The sequence below is a fragment of the Electrona antarctica genome, assembly GCF_951216825.1.
Source record: "Electrona antarctica genome assembly, chromosome: 9".
NCBI classification, from domain to species: domain Eukaryota; kingdom Metazoa; phylum Chordata; class Actinopteri; order Myctophiformes; family Myctophidae; genus Electrona; species Electrona antarctica.
This window is the reverse complement of record NC_136790.1, coordinates 11625851-11643971: the sequence shown is the minus strand read 5'-3', so window position 1 is coordinate 11643971 and position 18121 is coordinate 11625851. Positions and strand designations below refer to the sequence as shown.

At 44.2% G+C, this 18121-nt stretch overlaps 1 protein-coding gene across 1 annotated transcript in view; it reads left to right on the top strand.

The window, feature by feature from the left end:
- kif5ab (kinesin family member 5A, b) overlaps positions 1–7419 on the top strand; it is a gene marked incomplete at its 3' end in the record, with an annotated part of 126510 nt that extends 119091 nt beyond the window's left edge. Inside the window, exons 24-25 of the mRNA XM_079509750.1 lie at positions 5764–5983; positions 7112–7419. Coding sequence (XP_079365876.1) covers positions 5764–5983; positions 7112–7419 — 528 coding nt within the window. The remainder of the gene's footprint in view (positions 1–5763; positions 5984–7111) is intronic.
- Between the last annotated feature and the right edge of the window lie 10702 nt (positions 7420–18121).

Here is an 18121-nt window from a genome sequence, read left to right as displayed (position 1 = left end):
CTGTTTGGGGAGGGAATAGGCGGCGGTGGATTTTACCTTTGGGTAGGCTAGAATTGCGTGTCGGGAGAAAGGCTGCGCGCCGCAGATTTATCAGATGGTCTAAAAATGAGTTACTTTGACCAATTTATTACCAATCTCGTACCGTACACCATTGCTCACGAAAGCAACACCCTGGACCCAATTATAGCCACTGCATCTAGCTTTTAATTAAAGTTCCCCGGGCATTGTTTTGGGATATTTTTGCCGATATGGGTCTTTTTCTCAAGTCTCGAGTCGGTGTGGAGATTACCCGGCGGTGTTGCTGCCCCTCCCGGCGCATGGCTCTTCACAGACGGCACAGAGACAGCAGCCACTCCCCTGAACGTGTCAGTGTTGTAGCTGCAGTGGTGTGAACTGTGAACTGTGAACCGTGCGGACACTGGTGCTGAGAGCCGACTCACAGCTTCTTCTTCTGAATGACTTTATCTTTGCCTTGAAAAAGACCGTAGGGCGTAGGCTATATCCATTTAGCGTTTTGCTGTTTTCCATAACATACCAGTGCGTGCTACTGTCTGCTATATGCGACTGGAAGGAAGAGGTTTACAGACATACCAAGCCTTACATACCCGCTGCCTATGGGAGGGATGAGTCTTCCTTTCGATATAAATGACCGAGGATGATGGTGCAGTCACATGCCAAAAATAGCACATATAAGCTTGCAAGGGTTTGTGAGCTTGTATATATACTATTTTCACCACGTGATACTGTTGTACGATGGAGCATAATTCTATCTGCACACAAGGTCACGCACACAAATACGCACGCACGCACGTACGCACACACACCCCCACGCGCGCACACGCACGCACGCACACGCACGCACACGCACACACACTGAATTGTTTCACGGTATGAAAGTGGTTCCTTATTTGTCTCTCTTCTTCCTATGGGGGACTTGACCTAATTTATTTTTAACCTTTTTTTTCCTGCAATAAAAGACTGACAAGCAAACATTCAACATGACCTATATGCCTGTAGTGTTTCTTGGAAATACCATCATCAGCCTTTCTGCCACTGTTGGGTAGCTTTGCCTACTATAGCTGGCTATAAAGCCCAAGGCAGATGCTTCCCATGTAGGAACTTGAGTTATTTGCATGGCCAGTGAGTGGACTTTCAGTCAAATTCCTCCATTGTCATTGCAGGTGAAATAAAATCCTCCCAAGTGAATGCACAAAATCAGAAAAATGTCCACAATCTTAATATTAAAGGCAAAAGAAAGGCCTTGATGAATCTTAACATGTACTGTGCAGTCTGTGCACATACTGTAGTTAGTTGTAGAATGATGGTGAACATGGCGGTGCAGTTCATTTAGTGCAGTGGGGGAAACAGGAGTGCAGTCTAGGGGTAATGCATTTTCGGAGGGAGATATATTGCTGTCCATATAACACTGTGGGGTGGGAGCTTAGAGTATATATGAATAGAGACGGCACCCGGAGGAAACCCTGAGGCGCAATGGACATAGTGGCCGAATTTGGTATTGCAGCGCTGGGCCAAGAACATGAACGCGCTGGTCCGTTGACTATCATTGCGCACATTCATGATGACACGTGAACGCGGTTTCAGTGCAATGGCAGCGCGTTCATGTCTTTGGCCAAATCAATCCCAGAATGCACTCTGTTCCTAACCGGAAGGAGGAGTGAAATCGCCTCATGCGCTTCTGAGCAACTTAATGCAAGTGGATGGAAGGAGAACTTGGGTGCCGTCTCTATTCATATATACTGGGGTGGGAGGGGTTGTGCAAATATTAAGCTGAGTATATCACTAATTCAGTTCAAGTATACAGTATTAGACAGTGTCATTGTCCATGTTACCCTTGGAGAGCTCGTCCATTAATAAGTGTTGTGCTGAAGTTGAAAGTCTGGAACTTATTTTAATCACTTAAAAGGGTTATTTTAAACGAGTACTTCACCCCCCTTAACACTTAGCTTGCTGACGATTCTGATTAACTGCATGGCCCTCGCTGCTACATGATAGCATTGGACGAACAAACTTTTCCTAGGCCGACAGTAAATGTTCTCTTATAGCGAGAATCACACAGCATACCTCAAAAGAAAGCGTAACTTGTCCACTCTAATTAAAAAAAAAAGAAGATTTTACCATCTTCCATTCTGGAGATATGCACCTTTATGTAACACCTGCTTTTGTAGTAACGTACTCTTCTTGAACAGAAAGCCTAATTAGAAGCGGTTTTATGTCAGACGCTGTGTATCGTTCCAACTCGGATAGCCGTGTTCGCCTGCTGTTTTTTCCTCCTGTCAAAATATGACCCCCAGTAAAAAAACACTTTGTGTTTTAAATAGACACTCGTGCTTTCTAAGGATGGGGCGCTAAGGATGAATGCAAAATCAATATCAACATCCTAATCCTATCCAATAATTAGATGGGGAGGTGTGTGAAATTATGACAGGCAGTTTCTGCTGTCAAAATATGACAAAAAACCTCTGTGTTTTAAATAGAATGATTTCTAGGGCAAAAAACACTTTGTGTTTGAAATAGACACTCATGCTTTCTAAGTGATTTGGGGCCCTAATGATGATCAACATGAATATCAATATCCTAATACTGTCCAATGACTGTCAAAATATGAAGTATTATAATACTTGATATTATAAGTCATTATAATAAATAATGTGTTATGATTAAGGGTATAATGTGTTATGATTATTTATGAGCACTTATAAATATAATTACACATGGTTATGAGATGATTATAATGTCTTATAAGTGTGTTCATAATGCGTTATAAACATGGGATGCATTAACCTGACTCCGCCAGATGGGGCAGCAGAGAGCCCGGCCAAAAAACGGCCTGGCCAATCAGCAGCAGCTATCCCGCCTCTAGCTGCTGCTGATTGGCCAGGCCGTTTTGTGGCCGGGCATCAAGTCTGCCTGAGAGTTCCCAGATGGGAGCAGGAGGGGGGAACCCAGTGTACTCTCTGCTGCCCCATCTGGCGGAGTCAGGTTAGGGATGCATAGCAAGTGTTACCACCGAATTTTTTGTTAATGTGCAGCAGATCCTAGCAGGGCGTTAGAGAGAACCGGCTGACGCACTGGACCAGGGATAAGAGAGCCCCATATATGGGCACAACAGGGACGGACAGACAGACAGACAGACAGACAGACAGACAGACAGACCGGTGTCCGTTAAGTGTCAGACCCGCAGCACATTTAAAGCACCCTGTTATCGCACGCACGCACACACACACGCACGTGCGCGCATCTCACCACCTAAATCCTGTCCTGGCAGGGATAACAGGTGCGTTAAATAGCGATCATTCCACATGAGCCAGAAGCAGCCACAGTGACTCCATCCATCTTGCATCATGTGTCCTCCCTCTCTCTCTCTCTCTCTCTCTCTCTCTCTCTCTCTGTCTCTCTCTCTCTCTGTCTCTCTCTCTCTCTCTGTCTCTCTCTCTCTCTCTCTCTCTCTCCTCGGCAGGTTCTTGGGCATTGGTAGTTCAATAGCACCGTGGTCTGACCTCTGCAGCGCACCGCTGCACATGCACATCGACATGTGTTGTATTGATACGTATAGCACGGCTGCTGTTGCAGCTGATGTTTAATTACTCATAAATAAGACTCTCTCTCTCCCTCTGTCCCCTGTGGCTGCATGGCATGGTTGGAGATGAAGTGAAGTGTACAGGTGTGTGTGTGTGTGTGTGTGTGTGTGTGTGTGTGTGTGTGTGTGTGTGTGTGGGGGGGGGGGGGCAGGGTTAGATGCATGGTTAAATGGGAGGAGTGGGGGCGTCAGGGTTCCAGCAGAAAAGTGTGAGAGGCGTAGAGTTGAAAGGGCAAAGGCTTTATCCACGGGATCCAGGTTCCTTGAGCAGGCAATTAGTCTGAACAGGCTAAGGTGCAAGGGGGACGAGACTGGAGCAGAGGTAATTCCTTCCAGGGAACATGTCCAGAGGTCATAACAAGAACAATCAGGCAGAATAATCTGGACAAATCCTCTGCTTTTGGCTTACGAAACAGGCAGAAAACTGGTCTCATTAGTAGGCAGTGGAATGGTATAGTGACAGGCAATAAATACTGATGAGACTTTGGAAATGGAGAGAGTTGTGGACATGGGCGTGACTCTCGAGCCATTATTTTGTCCATCACTCAGTCTATGGGTTTTCCCTGTCCCTAAAATGTGTCTTGGTCTCCATTCTCCTCCTCTTCACTCAAAGGACCACTTCACCACTTTTCAACCTATCTTCATAATTATAATCACTAATAATCATGATAAAATGGCACAATTCTTTTCTACTCAGTCTGTGTCTCATAGGAGGGCTGCGGGCAGTTCAGAAATCCGTCCACCAGTGACATCATCGTTTTTTTAACAAGATTTCTTTACAAAAATGTTTAGATTTTTATTATCGTGAGAACGATGGCTTCCATTTTCACATTGCAACTTTTCAGGACTAGAAAGCTTGCAGTTTCTATTAGCTTGGATTCCCCATCGATGATGTCACCGGTGGACGGGTTGCTGAACTGCCCACAGCGCTCCCATGAGACAGAGTGCCAAAAACAATTGTGCCATTTTATCATGATTATTAGTGAGGACCTATTATATGAAGATAGGTTGAAAAGTGGTGAAGTGGTCCTTTAACCATAAATTCACTACTGTAAATAATTCACTAGGGTGGTGTGGTCATGCAAGATATGTATAAATTAGTAAAAGGCATAGCTAGGATCAAAGAGGTTTCCCTTGCAACATCCAAAGGAAAGACATCCTTAAATCAAACTCTTATTAGTTAGGTAAGGATGGTGGTGAACGCACTGTTGTAGTCAGTGAACAGCATTCTGAAGTTGTTGTTGTTGTTGTTGCTGTTTTTACTCAGATTAACCTTATTACTGAGTCACTGACCTTTGTAACCTGGCACCTTTTCTCGAAAATATGATATAATACCAGGATCAAAGGAAATGTACACATTGGTATAGGTTTGGGTTGTGTACTGTAGCATTGCTATCACGTAACTCCAAATAAGACTATTTAAGATATCTGAAATTGTTGTGGATTCAAAACCCCTATTGACTTACATTGCACAGTGAAACAAGCTCACTTTCACCTGGGTGTGTATTTTTGTTTTTGTTTTAAATAAAAATGATAAATAAAATGGAATAAGATCCATACTACATCCGTGGATCCGCCTTCAGATCTTCAAATTGTATAATCAAGATATATATATCAAGATAACGACACAATCCAAACCTCTACCAACGTGTAATATTATTGCTTTAATGTGGAATCTGTCACAGGATAGTGACATGGCTCCAGTCACTCGACATAACGTGTGTCTGTCTATGTCTATGTGTTTCCGATCTTCCGATCTTCCGCCGTAGTCTGAAAACCCACCTTTTCAGACTCCATCATGGCCCATAGCACTTACCCTACCCCCTTAGACAGCACTTTTTAGACTTAGATAGCATTTGAAACAGACTTATAGCATGTCATGTAGACAGCACAATAATTGCATTGTATCTAGTCATAGCACTTCATAGTATATATGTACAGCATAGTATAGCATATATGTATAGTTTATATGTATAGTGTCATTATATAGATATGTTATAGTTACGTTCTTAGCTTACGCATGTTTCTTGATAAATGCATTTTACATATGTGATGTATTCCCATGTTTTTGTTCTTGCTTAATGTAAGTCGCTCTGGATTAAGAGCGTCTGCTAAAAGCCTAAATTGTAAGTTGTAATTGTAAATTGTTTGCGTGTCGGTGACAGCTGGTACGTGACAACGCAGACCTTCGCTGTGAGCTTCCGAAGCTGGAGAAGCGCCTGCGGTCTACGGCTGAGCGAGTCAAGGCCCTGGAGGGTGCACTGAAGGAGGCCAAGGAGGGCGCCATGAAGGACCGCCATCGCTACCAGCAGGAGGTGGAACGCATCAAGGACGTGATGAGGGCGGCCCGCCACCCCCTGCGCAGGCCCCACGCCGCGCTGATCGGTAACGCACGCACGCACGCACGCACGCACGCACGCACATCTCACCACCTATACATCCTGCACACGCATGCACGCACGCACACACACCCCTGCACCAATTTTGTACAAAAATGAACACAGTATAGTAAGGACCGCTTCACATAAAGTGTTAATCCTAATCATGATTTTTTTTTTATATGTTTATATAATTTATATGTAATTTATACATTTTATTTGACCGTTTTTCAATTATTTATTTATTTCATTTTCCTCTCCTTTCAAATTGCCCCCCCTGGTGGCCTGTTGCGGCCTCCCTGGGGGCTGCGGCCCATATTTGAAAACCACTTATCACCACTCTCTATCATATACTGTATACTGATCTTAACGTTTTTAACCACTTAAACCCTATATACGTTGATGTGGCTATTATGACATGCCCGGAATTGTTACGCTAGGGTTCAAGTGGGCTACACGGTTCATACAATGTGTGTGCACAGTAACACGCATACGGCATGCAACACACAACACACACAATCACTCACTTCAAAGTCATTAAACGAGTGTCATTAGCGATGAAATGAAAAGGATTAATGCATTAAATGGTTTCTGTGTACTCATAGATGTAATGAAACTCTTCTAATCTCCTTGTCTAATCTCGCTAATCTGCCATATTTAATGGAGCAGTGACCCATCTGATCTCATCTGTCATATTTGATGGAGCAGTGACCCATCTGATCTCATCTGTTTGCGATGAGAATGAGAATGTCATATTATCGTATCGTTGCAGGTTAAAAGCTTTCAGCAATTATCATAAGTGAGTTCCACAATCAAATGATGCAATCTAATATAATAACTATGAATCATGCAATGATATTGATGTTTTCCCGGTGACTAGCATAAAGGCTGCATTATGTGACGTCATATAGCATTTCCATTTATAATGTTTGACGCAAGCTTTTATACTAAGAAAATAGTGGATGTGTGGATGGAAGAGAAAAGGATTGAATGGAGATTTGATTATTCTCACAGTCAGTCAGTCAGTCAGTCAGTCAGTCAGTCAGTCAGTCAGTCAGTCACTCACTCACTCACTCACTCACTCACTCACTCACTCACTCAACTCACTAAATTCATTGTGTTCTATCGCTTACAGCCAAGCCTGTGCGTCCCGGCCACTACCCACCCTGCTCTCCCACCAACCCCTTCTTCATTCGCGGCTACAGCGATCACTCCTTCGCCTTCAGCAACGCTCCGTTCAATGGCAGCGGCAGCGGCAACCGCAACGTCCAGCCATCTGTCGCCGCCGCCCCAGAGCCCGACAGAGAGCCAGAGAGCACGGAGTCGGCTCCAGAAAGTGAACCCAGCTCCCCACAGTCCGTCTCTGGCCAGAACAGCCCCGTCAAGCATGTCAACTCACAGAGCGACGACACCCGCGACAGTGATGCTCAGAACAACACGTGAGCAGATCCGTCCTCTTGTCTGTAGGAGTTTATAATGATAATTAAATGAATTAACACATTTCTGACATGGTCACAAGGTGCTTTACAGCAGGGGTTCTCAACGTTTTTGGCCGGGGACCCCCGAAAATGCTTTGGCAACGTCTCGGGACTCCCGCCCCGCCCACTCCCGACCCCCAATATAAATTGACTGCTACAATAACCTTAATAATAGAGACAATACACCATAAATAAATACTGAAACCAGATATAATCATTAGGGAAGGTGTATGCATGTACTATGTGTACTATATGTAAACTCTTCATTTCCATTTTCCAGCCATTCAGTTGCATCTTTTTTGAAAATTATTTGGGGACCCCCCCAAAATAATTTGGCGACCCCCCGAGGGGTCGCGACCCACGGGTTGAGAACCCCTGCTTTACAGAACAGGGTAAAAGATATCAACAACATAATAAAAACTACTGGGTAAAAAAAATAGCAGCAACAACATAATAGAAGCTACAACAAGATAAAAATCAGTAAATAAAACGCCAGGCACAAAATATAAAGCAACTGTATGTTTATGGGTGAAGGCGCCACATAGCATCAGGAAGGAATGTAGTTTTGGATCAAAGCCGTTGGTTTGTTTTGAGAAAGTTGGCAAAACAGTAATTTTTTTTTTTATAAAGTATATTTATTGGTTTTAACAACAAACATACATTAAACAAAAAAAACATAATAACAAACACAAAAAAGAAAAGAAAAGAAAAGAAAAACAGCTCAGGCACAACACTATTATAAATAAAAAAGATTGAATATACAAAGACATGGCAAGGACAATGAACCATAGCGACAATAAGTGGCTCTTGAATTTAGATAGACTCCCATTCAGGAAATACATCCATACAGTATATACATTTTAAAAAGGCAGACAATACAGTTATCATAGGCACCAAGTCATTACAATAAGAGCAGACCCATGCATACTCCACTGGCAAAACAGTCATTGTATACTCACTATACTGTATGTCTAGCTAAATTAAAGTGTGGCTAGATCACTCTTCACTTCACTGCATCACATGCATTGTGAAGCAGACCCATTTGAACCAAACTGTAATTTAACCGCTTAAGACCTAGTCAAAATGTAGAACACGTTGTGAGCTTAGATTGTCTATTTTCACTATTTATTCAAAAGTTTAAAATGTGTTTTGTTTTGTCTATTATAACATGCAAATGTTATTATTTTGTTAGGAAATAGAAAGTGGTTAATATGTGTGTGCTTACAGATGTATATTTATTCATGTATTTATTTATGTGCAGTACTATGAGTGCTATTATAGTGCTACTATATTCAAGTACATTGAAGTTATTATATAAATACTTTCCAATTGTAATTTCTCTTGATATAAAACTCCATATATCCATATTATATCCTTCAAAATAGGCTTCCATCTGAATCAGCAAAGCCAGCAGACCCTTCTGCAGATACACTGGACTCAGACACTGAAAACGGTAAGCTCTGTTCTCACTAGATGTCTGCTGACGACCGCATTTCCTTATCACCGTCAACAGGGGGGCAATTTCATTTCATTATTATCGCTGACGGCCGTGGGCCATGATGATACAGTACATTTGCTCCTTATTGCTTCCTCCAATGTTTTCTTGCCCTGCCAGTCCTCCTCACTCCCACATTCTTCCTGCAAGCGCCAGAGCGTTCCCTGTAAAACACGGCACCATCGTGTCTGAATTCCGTTTAAGATACCATGCCCTGAATGGCTGTTGTGCCAATCTACAGTAATCCCCCCCCCCCCACCGCTACATCAATGATTGTGCTCTAATAGCCACATCAACGTATATAGGGTTTAAGTGGTTAAAGATTGTGTCTTCTACGCCAGTGTGGCGGGGAACGCTGTAATTGGTAGAAAAATAGATTTACGTACGAGCGAGCATTTCACTGAGGGTCAGTGGCCTCAAGAGTCAGGATCCATGGGTGGAACCATCTATGATTATTGTGGACAAGACATGAACTGAAGGATGCTGTTAGTTTATAATGAGCGGCGGCTGCTGGTGTTGGTGCTTGTGTGCGCGCGTGTGTGTGTGTGCGCACAACTGCGCGCGTGTGTGTGCGCGCAACTGCACGTGCGTGTGTGTGTGTGGAGGCGGGTGATTTGTTTATTTGTTTATTTCCCTCGTGTGTGCACACTGCACACACAGCAAAGATCCAGAGCGTTCATTAGTGGGCTGACTCGTGTTATATTAAGTTCACTTTCTATTTATTATTCCACCATCCAGTATTTTGTGCCTCTAAATACTTCCACTTGAGCTAGAAACCTTCGTCAAACTTTAAAATAAATGTTCCGCTTTTAGTGGTCTACACTGCGGATTTAATACACATTTTTTAAATATATATATAGTATACTAATATTCTATATTGTACACTATTCTATTCTATACACACATTTACAGAGCTCTCAAGCTTTTTTGTGTTTTATCCTAGTCATAAATGTACAAGTATACGCAATTCGTCAAACAATCAAATACATTTGAAAGTATTAAAAAAGAAAACCCATTTTGTTGCACCTATTTTGCACCTAGTCTTTCATACTTGGAACCTGGAAAACATTCACCTGGAAACATTCACCCAATCTGATTGGATGCTAAACTAATTTTATCTTTAACAATTACTGTACACAGCCGCAAGTGGAGTCTGCAGTGCTACCGTTGCCCAGCGGTGGAGCCTGCAGAACCACTGCGGCTCAAGAATCCACCACTCCTGAATGAAGTGTCTGGTGCTGGGAGTCTGGTGCAACGCACAGGTCCTGGCGGTACTCCTGGTGAGAGCAGGAGTGGACCTGGTGAGACGTAGGAGGGGCCTGGACAGGAGGCAACCCACAGAGCCTAGTCCCACAGAGCCTAGTCCCAGAATTGTACCTCTCAGTCCCGGCATAGTAGTTCCGGAGTGGTCCCAACGGATTGTGCGGCCCTGTCTTTCCCTAGTGGTCTGATCGAGGGTAGCTACTGGGACGTAAGTCGGGACTTGATCACCCCGGCTGGGTCACCCGAGTGAGGGGTATGATGTTCGAGAGACCCGAAACCCCGATGACCTTGGGATACATCACTGAGGATACGTCCTAGGTGCATCCAGGCGATGACCTTGGGATACATCACTGAGGATACGTCCCAGGTGCATCCAGGCGATGTTATTTTCGTTCTACACAACTCTTGCTATTTTGCTATTCTTCTTTCTTACAAGTCCAACCTTTAAAGTGTAATTCCTATCTCTACAATGTATTCATGTTATACATTTTTGTTCCACTGAAACACTTCAAACATTGAATAATATGCAACTTCAAATGCTATTTCTAATCAATGTATTTGTCTTTTAAAGATGCTATTTCAGGGTGTCTATTCTATATGTATGTATGTATGTGTGTGTGTGTGTGTGTGTGTGCGTGTGCGTGTGCGTGTGCGTGTGCGTGCGTGCGTGCGTGCGTGCGTGCGTGCGTGTGTGTGTGTGTACGGTATAGCACAATATACACATGCATGTGACGTGTGTTAATTTCTGGAAATTATGAATGTTGCACATCCGTTTCAGTGCAGATTGTGTGTCCGTGTCAGTACATAAGTTCATGTTTACTTCCCATGGCAGAGTTTGGGTGACTGTTTACCTCTGTGCGGGTGCAGGTTGCGTGCGTGCGTGCGTGCGTGCGTGCGTGCGTGCGTGCGTGCGTGCGTGCGTGCGTGCGTGCGTGCGTGTGCCCGACAGGCTTCACAGGAGATAGATGAGGGGTGTAGCATCATTACTCAGCATGGCACAGAGCAGGGCAAACAAGTTTAGATGCCTAACCTCTTCTGACTGTACCACCGCTACTCTGCAGGGACTTCCAATTAAACACAAATTAAACCATTCCATTGTACTGAATGGGATACGGGAATAAACAGAGAATAAACTGAATGAATATTTCTCGAGTGCTTTGCGGCTCAAGGGAGGAGAGGATGGCACTAACGGTGCAGGATTTAAGGATTTTATATCCGTGGGAGCCACTTACCCTGACAATGTACGCGCTTATACTATGGTATTTTGGATAAGAGCGTCAATTAAGTTAATCCTCTACTGTATCTCATTCTTTTTTTTATGAAGCTCAATTTGTACTGCCTCGTACAACGGTGTCGCGCACCAAACATAACTAATGTACAGTTCAAGCTCACAACGCGTCGTGTCCACAAGCGACATTATATATATATATATATATATATATATATATAACCTGTAAAAGTTGTCAGGCTGAATTTCAATAGGAGACCTCGAATAAGATGAAAATCCCCAAGGAGGCTCTGAGGCTGAGAATCTCTCACATCTATAAACCTGTCTGTCTGTCTGTCTGTCCGTCCGTCCGTCCGTCCGTCCCACCCACTTGGTGGGTGTATTGCAAGGGAGTGCAGTGTTGCGTATTAAGTTGATTGGTTTCTCAAACAGTGGGTCGGGGACTCATTTGTAGGTCATGGACACATTTTTATGGGTTACGACACGACTCAAGTAAAAATCACATTTTCTTTTTCCACATTTAAAAAATGTTTTTCTTTTTTTTAAATAAAGACAATTGTATACATTTTAAAACAAACTAAGAAATCTAAGAAATTCCACAAATAATACAAAATAAAAATAAAGTGAATTAAGAAGCAGTGAAAATAGCCGATCTACAAGCTCGCAACGTATCCTTGCCTTATGTGCTTGTAGATCGGCTATTTTCACTAGTTTGGGTCCTGGGCAAACGTCTAATCTCTCTTTTGGGTCTCCACCTGAAAAGTTTGAGAACCACTGGCGGTTCAAAGGGCCCGGTCCAAACGGCACTAACTGCACTAGTTCCATACCAATTATGTATTTACTTTGGGTTTTTGGTCTGTTGGTACTTACAGTACTAGTGAGAGAAGTCCCAGTGAAGCTACAATCCATCATTTTCATGTATTACTCTCAAGAATCAAGAATCCGATGTGATTCTTGAGTGTAATTCTTGAGTGTAATTCACGTGGGTGCAGATGAGTGAGTGCAGACATTTCTATTGGTAATACAGAAAGCACCTTTGGGCAGAGGAAAAAATGACATTTAGAGTTTCATGCAATACTACTTCGGAACCATGTGGTCCTACCCGACAACAGGATATACATTCCTCAATAATACATGCCTAAAAAAGGTATGGATTGCAGCTTTCATGTCCATGATCAAATACTTTTGACCACCAATAGCTGTGCCTTGAAAGAGTACTTTGAAGTATCCAGTAATCCAACGGAGCATGACCTCCCCTGATAGTAGCTATTAAATGCAATACAGTAGGAAGAGCGAGCAGTCAGACACTCAGCAGAAAGCCAGCTAATGGAAGAAAACGACTGAATGCACTCTTCTCTCATTTGGATGACATCTATTGACCGCTGACAGTTCAGCACAAGAACTTTCTTCAAGATGCCTGGCTGGAATTGTCAATAAATCGTTGCTAAATGTCAAGCAAAATGTACTGCGACTCACAACTAACCATTGAGATTTTTTGATAGGCAGTTTGTCAAAGTCTGTTTTTTGACAGTACAACCTGTTTACTGTTTAGATAGTGGATTCATCAGGATTATTGTCATTATCACTATGGTTATTGCCAACATTCACATGCTCTTTGAATTCATGTCTGCACATTGCAACTACATGCTACTACTAATCCCTACCAGCCACTACTCAGCCATTTCAAAGCCATTTATTTTAGATGCTTTGGGCTATTCCAGTTAAATCCACTTGTTCTTGTTCCCTGATTTGCACACACGCACACACACACAGGCACGAACCGTCGCGCACACACACACACACACACACACACACACACACACACACACACACGGGCACGCACAGTCCGCACACACAAATACGGGCACGCACACACATGCATGGTGCACCTGCCTGTCTGCTTACGTCTGCACGTCTTGTCTCTGCAGGAAACACCACAGATATCAATGACAACAGGTAAGATATAACACTGTCACTCATTAATATGCACAACGTCTCCCACTGTTTATCAAGGTCTTTATATTGTTGATGTCTTGCAGTCTGGCAATGTCCTGTTTTTCCTGGAGTTTTAATATCCCTTTTAACCAAGGAGTCCGTAGCTGAGTCTGTCTGCTAATAAGAAGGTCGCCGATTTGCAACTCGTTGTCGCCCAGTCTGTGTCGACGTGTCCTTCAGCAAGACACTTAACCGATAACAGCTCCCCACATAACTGCGCCGTGGGCCCCTGCTTCTAATAGTTGGGATGTATAACTGTGCTGTGGGCCCCTGCTTCTAATAGTTGGGATATATAACTGCGCCGTGGGCCCCTGCTTCTAATAGTTGGGATATATAACTGCGCCGTGGGCCCCTGCTCCTAATAGTTTGGATGTATAACTGCGCCGTGGGCCCCTGCTTCTAATAGTTGGGATGTATAACTGCGCCGTGGGCCCCTGCTTCTAATAGTTGGGATGTATAACTGCGCCGTGGGCCCCTGCTTCTAATAGTTGGGATATATAACTGCGCTGTGGGCCCCTGTTCCTAATAGTTTGGAATCCAAAATATTAGGAGATGTCCCGATACACTTTTTTCCTTTTCCTTTTCCGATCCCGATACCACCATTTTTGTGTTAGCCGATACCGATACCGGATACCGATACCAGAGAATAATATTTATAATAATACAAAAAGAAAAAATATCTTATTTTGAAGTCCACCAACCAGGAATAGTGTTTATAGCTATCTAGCTATATATCTCGTGTTGTGTTTATAGCAGACTCCTCACTCAAATGTGCACAAGCAGTTTTGGGCAACTTGAAAGCAAACTTTTTTCCCTGCCATAGTGTCAACCCTTTACCCCTGTGTTGGATCTGTGCTTAGACTGGCATATTCACCGATACCGATATGACCCGATATGACCAAATAAGGGCCGATCCGATACTTTTCCGATACCGATACATTATCGGGACATCTCTATAGTTAGTTATACTGGATGTATAACTGCGCCCCGGGGACCCTTTTCCTAATAGCTGGATGCATAACTGCGTCCTGGGCCCCCCTGCTCCTGATAGTTTGGATGTATAACTGCACCCTGGGCCCCCCTGCTCCTGATAGTTTGGATGTATAACTGCACCCTGGGCCCCCCTGCTCCTGATAGTTTGGATGTATAACTGCACCCTGGGCCCCCCTGCTCCTGATAGTTTGGATGTATAACTGCACCCTGGGCCCCCCTGCTCCTGATAGTTTGGATGTATAACTGCACCCTGGGCCCCCCTGCTCCTGATAGTTTGGATGTATAACTGCACCCTGGGCCCCCCTGCTCCTGATAGTTTGGATGTATAACTGCACCCTGGGCCCCCCTGCTCCTGATAGTTTGGATGTATAACTGCACCCTGGGCCCCCCTGCTCCTGATAGATTGGATGCATAACTGCACCCTGGGCCCCCCTGCTCCTGATAGATTGGATGTATAACTGCACCCTGGGCCCCCCTGCTCCTGATAGATTGGATGTATAACTGCACCCTGGGCCCCCCTGCTCCTGATAGTTTGGATGTATAACTGCACCCTGGGCCCCCCTGCTCCTGATAGTTTGGATTTATAACTGCACCCTGGGCCCCCCTGCTCCTGATAGTTTGGATGTATAACTGCACCCTGGGCCCCCCTGCTCCTGATAGTTTGGATGTATAACTGCACCCTGGGCCCCCCTGCTCCTGATAGTTTGGATGTATAACTGCACCCTGGGCCCCCCTGCTCCTGATAGATTGGATGCATAACTGCACCCTGGGCCCCCCTGCTCCTGATAGTTTGGATGTATAACTGCACGCTGGGCCCCCCTGCTCCTGATAGTTTGGATGTATAACTGCACGCTGGGCCCCCCTGCTCCTGATAGTTTGGATGTATAACTGCACCCTGGGCCCCCCTGCTCCTGATAGATTGGATGTATAACTGCACCCTGGGCCCCCCTGCTCCTGATAGTTTGGATGCATAACTGCGCCCTGGGCCCCCCTGCTCCTGATAGTTTGGATGTATAACTGCACCATGGGCCCCCCTGCTCCCTGATAGTTTGGATGTATAACTGCACCCTGGGCCCCCCTGATCCTGATAGTTTGGATGTATAACTGCACCCTGGGCCCCCCTGCTCCTGATAGATTGGATGCATAACTGCACCCTGGGCCCCCCTGCTCCTGATAGTTTGGATCGGTTAAATGCATAATGTGCAAATGTATATTGACGAATATCCCCCCACCACAACAACAAATTATTATGTATTTATTTTATTTATTCATTAATTTATTCATAAAACATCTTGACAATGTCAGCTGTCAAAGAAAAGGAAATGAAAAAAGACTGGAGGTCTGTGCTTTCTGCAACGATGTGAACAATGAACTTAATACGTGACACTGATGGTGTCCGACGGGAGCCATATGATCCAGATAGTAACTGTAGCATGGTGTTATCACATCCACTGTAAATATGCCTGAACGATAACTAACCACAGCTGCTTCCACTGCTTTCCCTCCCCACACCGCTATGTCTGACTGAACCGTGACTGCCCCCTTGGTGCTGTCCCTGCTACTGCGGCTGACCCTGTTGACTGCTGCTGGCAATGATGGTGATGGTGATGTGGTGGTGGTGGTGCTGCTGCTGCTGTGGCCTGTGCTTGTGATGTATTGCGTAGTGTGTGTCTCAGTGTGACCTCTGTGTCCAGAAGTGATGTGTACAACAATCAGGACTCCGTGAAGTTCCACTGCCCGCAGCCAGAGGCCTCGTTCAGCTAATGACCGTCATCAGGTAGGAACCAGCCGCACATTAATGCTCAGCTGTTTGGTTGCCAAAGTCGTTTTTATTTCTGCCGCATTTGATCGAGGGAAGGAGAGACAGATAGAAAATGTGTGTGAGAGGGAGCGGGAGAGAGTGTCGGAGAGAGAGAGAGGCAGAGAGAGAGAGAGGCAGAGAGAACGAGAGGCAGAGAGAGAGAGAGAGAGAGTCAGAGAGATGTGTCGGAACAGATCAGTACGCTGGTTCTCAAAATCGGGCCGGAAGGGCTTCAAACAAATGCCTAAAGGTCTGTAACTCTTGGGAGTATTCATACATCCACTATAAAAGGAAATATCAGTGCATTAATAATCCAACATTGTGAGTCCGCAAGGTGTTATCCAGGTGGAGTCTGAGTCTCTGACCTCACAGAAATACCACCATGGGGGTTCAGAGAACGCTTCACGGAGTGAAGGGTTTAATGTTTCAACAAGACGTCCTCTGTTTAAGAATCATGTGGTATTTACTCTGACAAAAATGGTTAAATGTTTAAGCAGCTTAAATGTTTTAAGACTAAAATTGAATGCTTGTACAGAGGCTTGGGATGAATGGAAAGAAAGGCACAGCGGAGTCTGTCTGAGAATTAATACTGTTCATTAATTTACCGCCAACGAGGTGCCCTCGTTTGAACCTTAGTTAGAATCGATTTTTCTGCCGTTTTTCATGAAAGAACACGTCCAGTCTGACAGTGTACAAATGGAACCAAATGGACTTGCAAGGGTCCATTTGGTTAACTTTTTACATTCACAGTGAAATGGACTTTACAGTGTTGGCTGCGTCCCAGAGATACAAACACTATCAAATGGGTGTCCAATCCATATAATGCAGATTAGGTGCCCTTAAATTGAAAACACCAAGGAAGAACCTCCACCCAGTCATATGGCTTATGACTCCGCTTGAGCGCGATAATGCATTGAGGCAGTAGTTATTGGAAAATAAAGACCTTCAGGGCATAGGTGCAGTTTGGCTGAGTTCAGGGAGTGCACTGTACCCTCTAGCGTTAGCAGACTTAGTCAAAATGCAAAGGAGTTTATTATTTATTATTTATTTTACTCGGATGGATTGTATCGTGATGGGGATGCAGTGTTTTGGTGTGACTAATCATGGCCACTGTCCATGGTCCTGAACTGCGTATTTCCTTCTTTCTCCACCCATGCAGTATTGTGAGGGTTTGTTTAGAATCTAATATAAAGAAACCCTCACTATAATGCATGGGTGGAGAGAGATGATTAACCCAGATGTACCCTATTTATTATAGCTTACATTGTGACCATGTTTGTTCGACCTGAGGGACACTCACGCACGCACGCACGCACGCACGCACGCACGCACGCACGCACGCACGCACGCACGCACACAGTTTGTATTAACAATTTACAACGTACAATTTAGGCATTTAGCAGATGCGCTTAATCCAAAGCGATTTACAGTAAGCAAGGACAACACTTAAACCCCTAGTAATTACCCAGTCAATTATAATTGACTGGGGTTTGCCAAGGCTCTGTACTTGGTCTGTACTGCTCCTGTTTCCTTCTACACCAAATGTCTTTGGTGAAATTGTTGATCTTTAAGCTTGTGCAGTTGTAGATCTGCTATTTTCACTGAATGTTCACCCCAATGTTCATACATTATGATAATTCACAATGACTGGAGAGAAGCCTTGGTATCGGACACTGCACTCATAGTACAGTATGTTGAGCTACATTTATAAAATATGCATGGAGCTCTGCGTATATCTTCAGCGACGGGGAGAATTCAAGAAAAACAAAACCTGCCCTTGCACGGAATATTGCATGACTTGCAGTTCACTTTTTATTTTCTATCAACCAGGATTTTCTGGTCTGGTCGAGGTTATTGAGGTCAGCCTACCTTCAGAACCCAGGTGTTAGAAT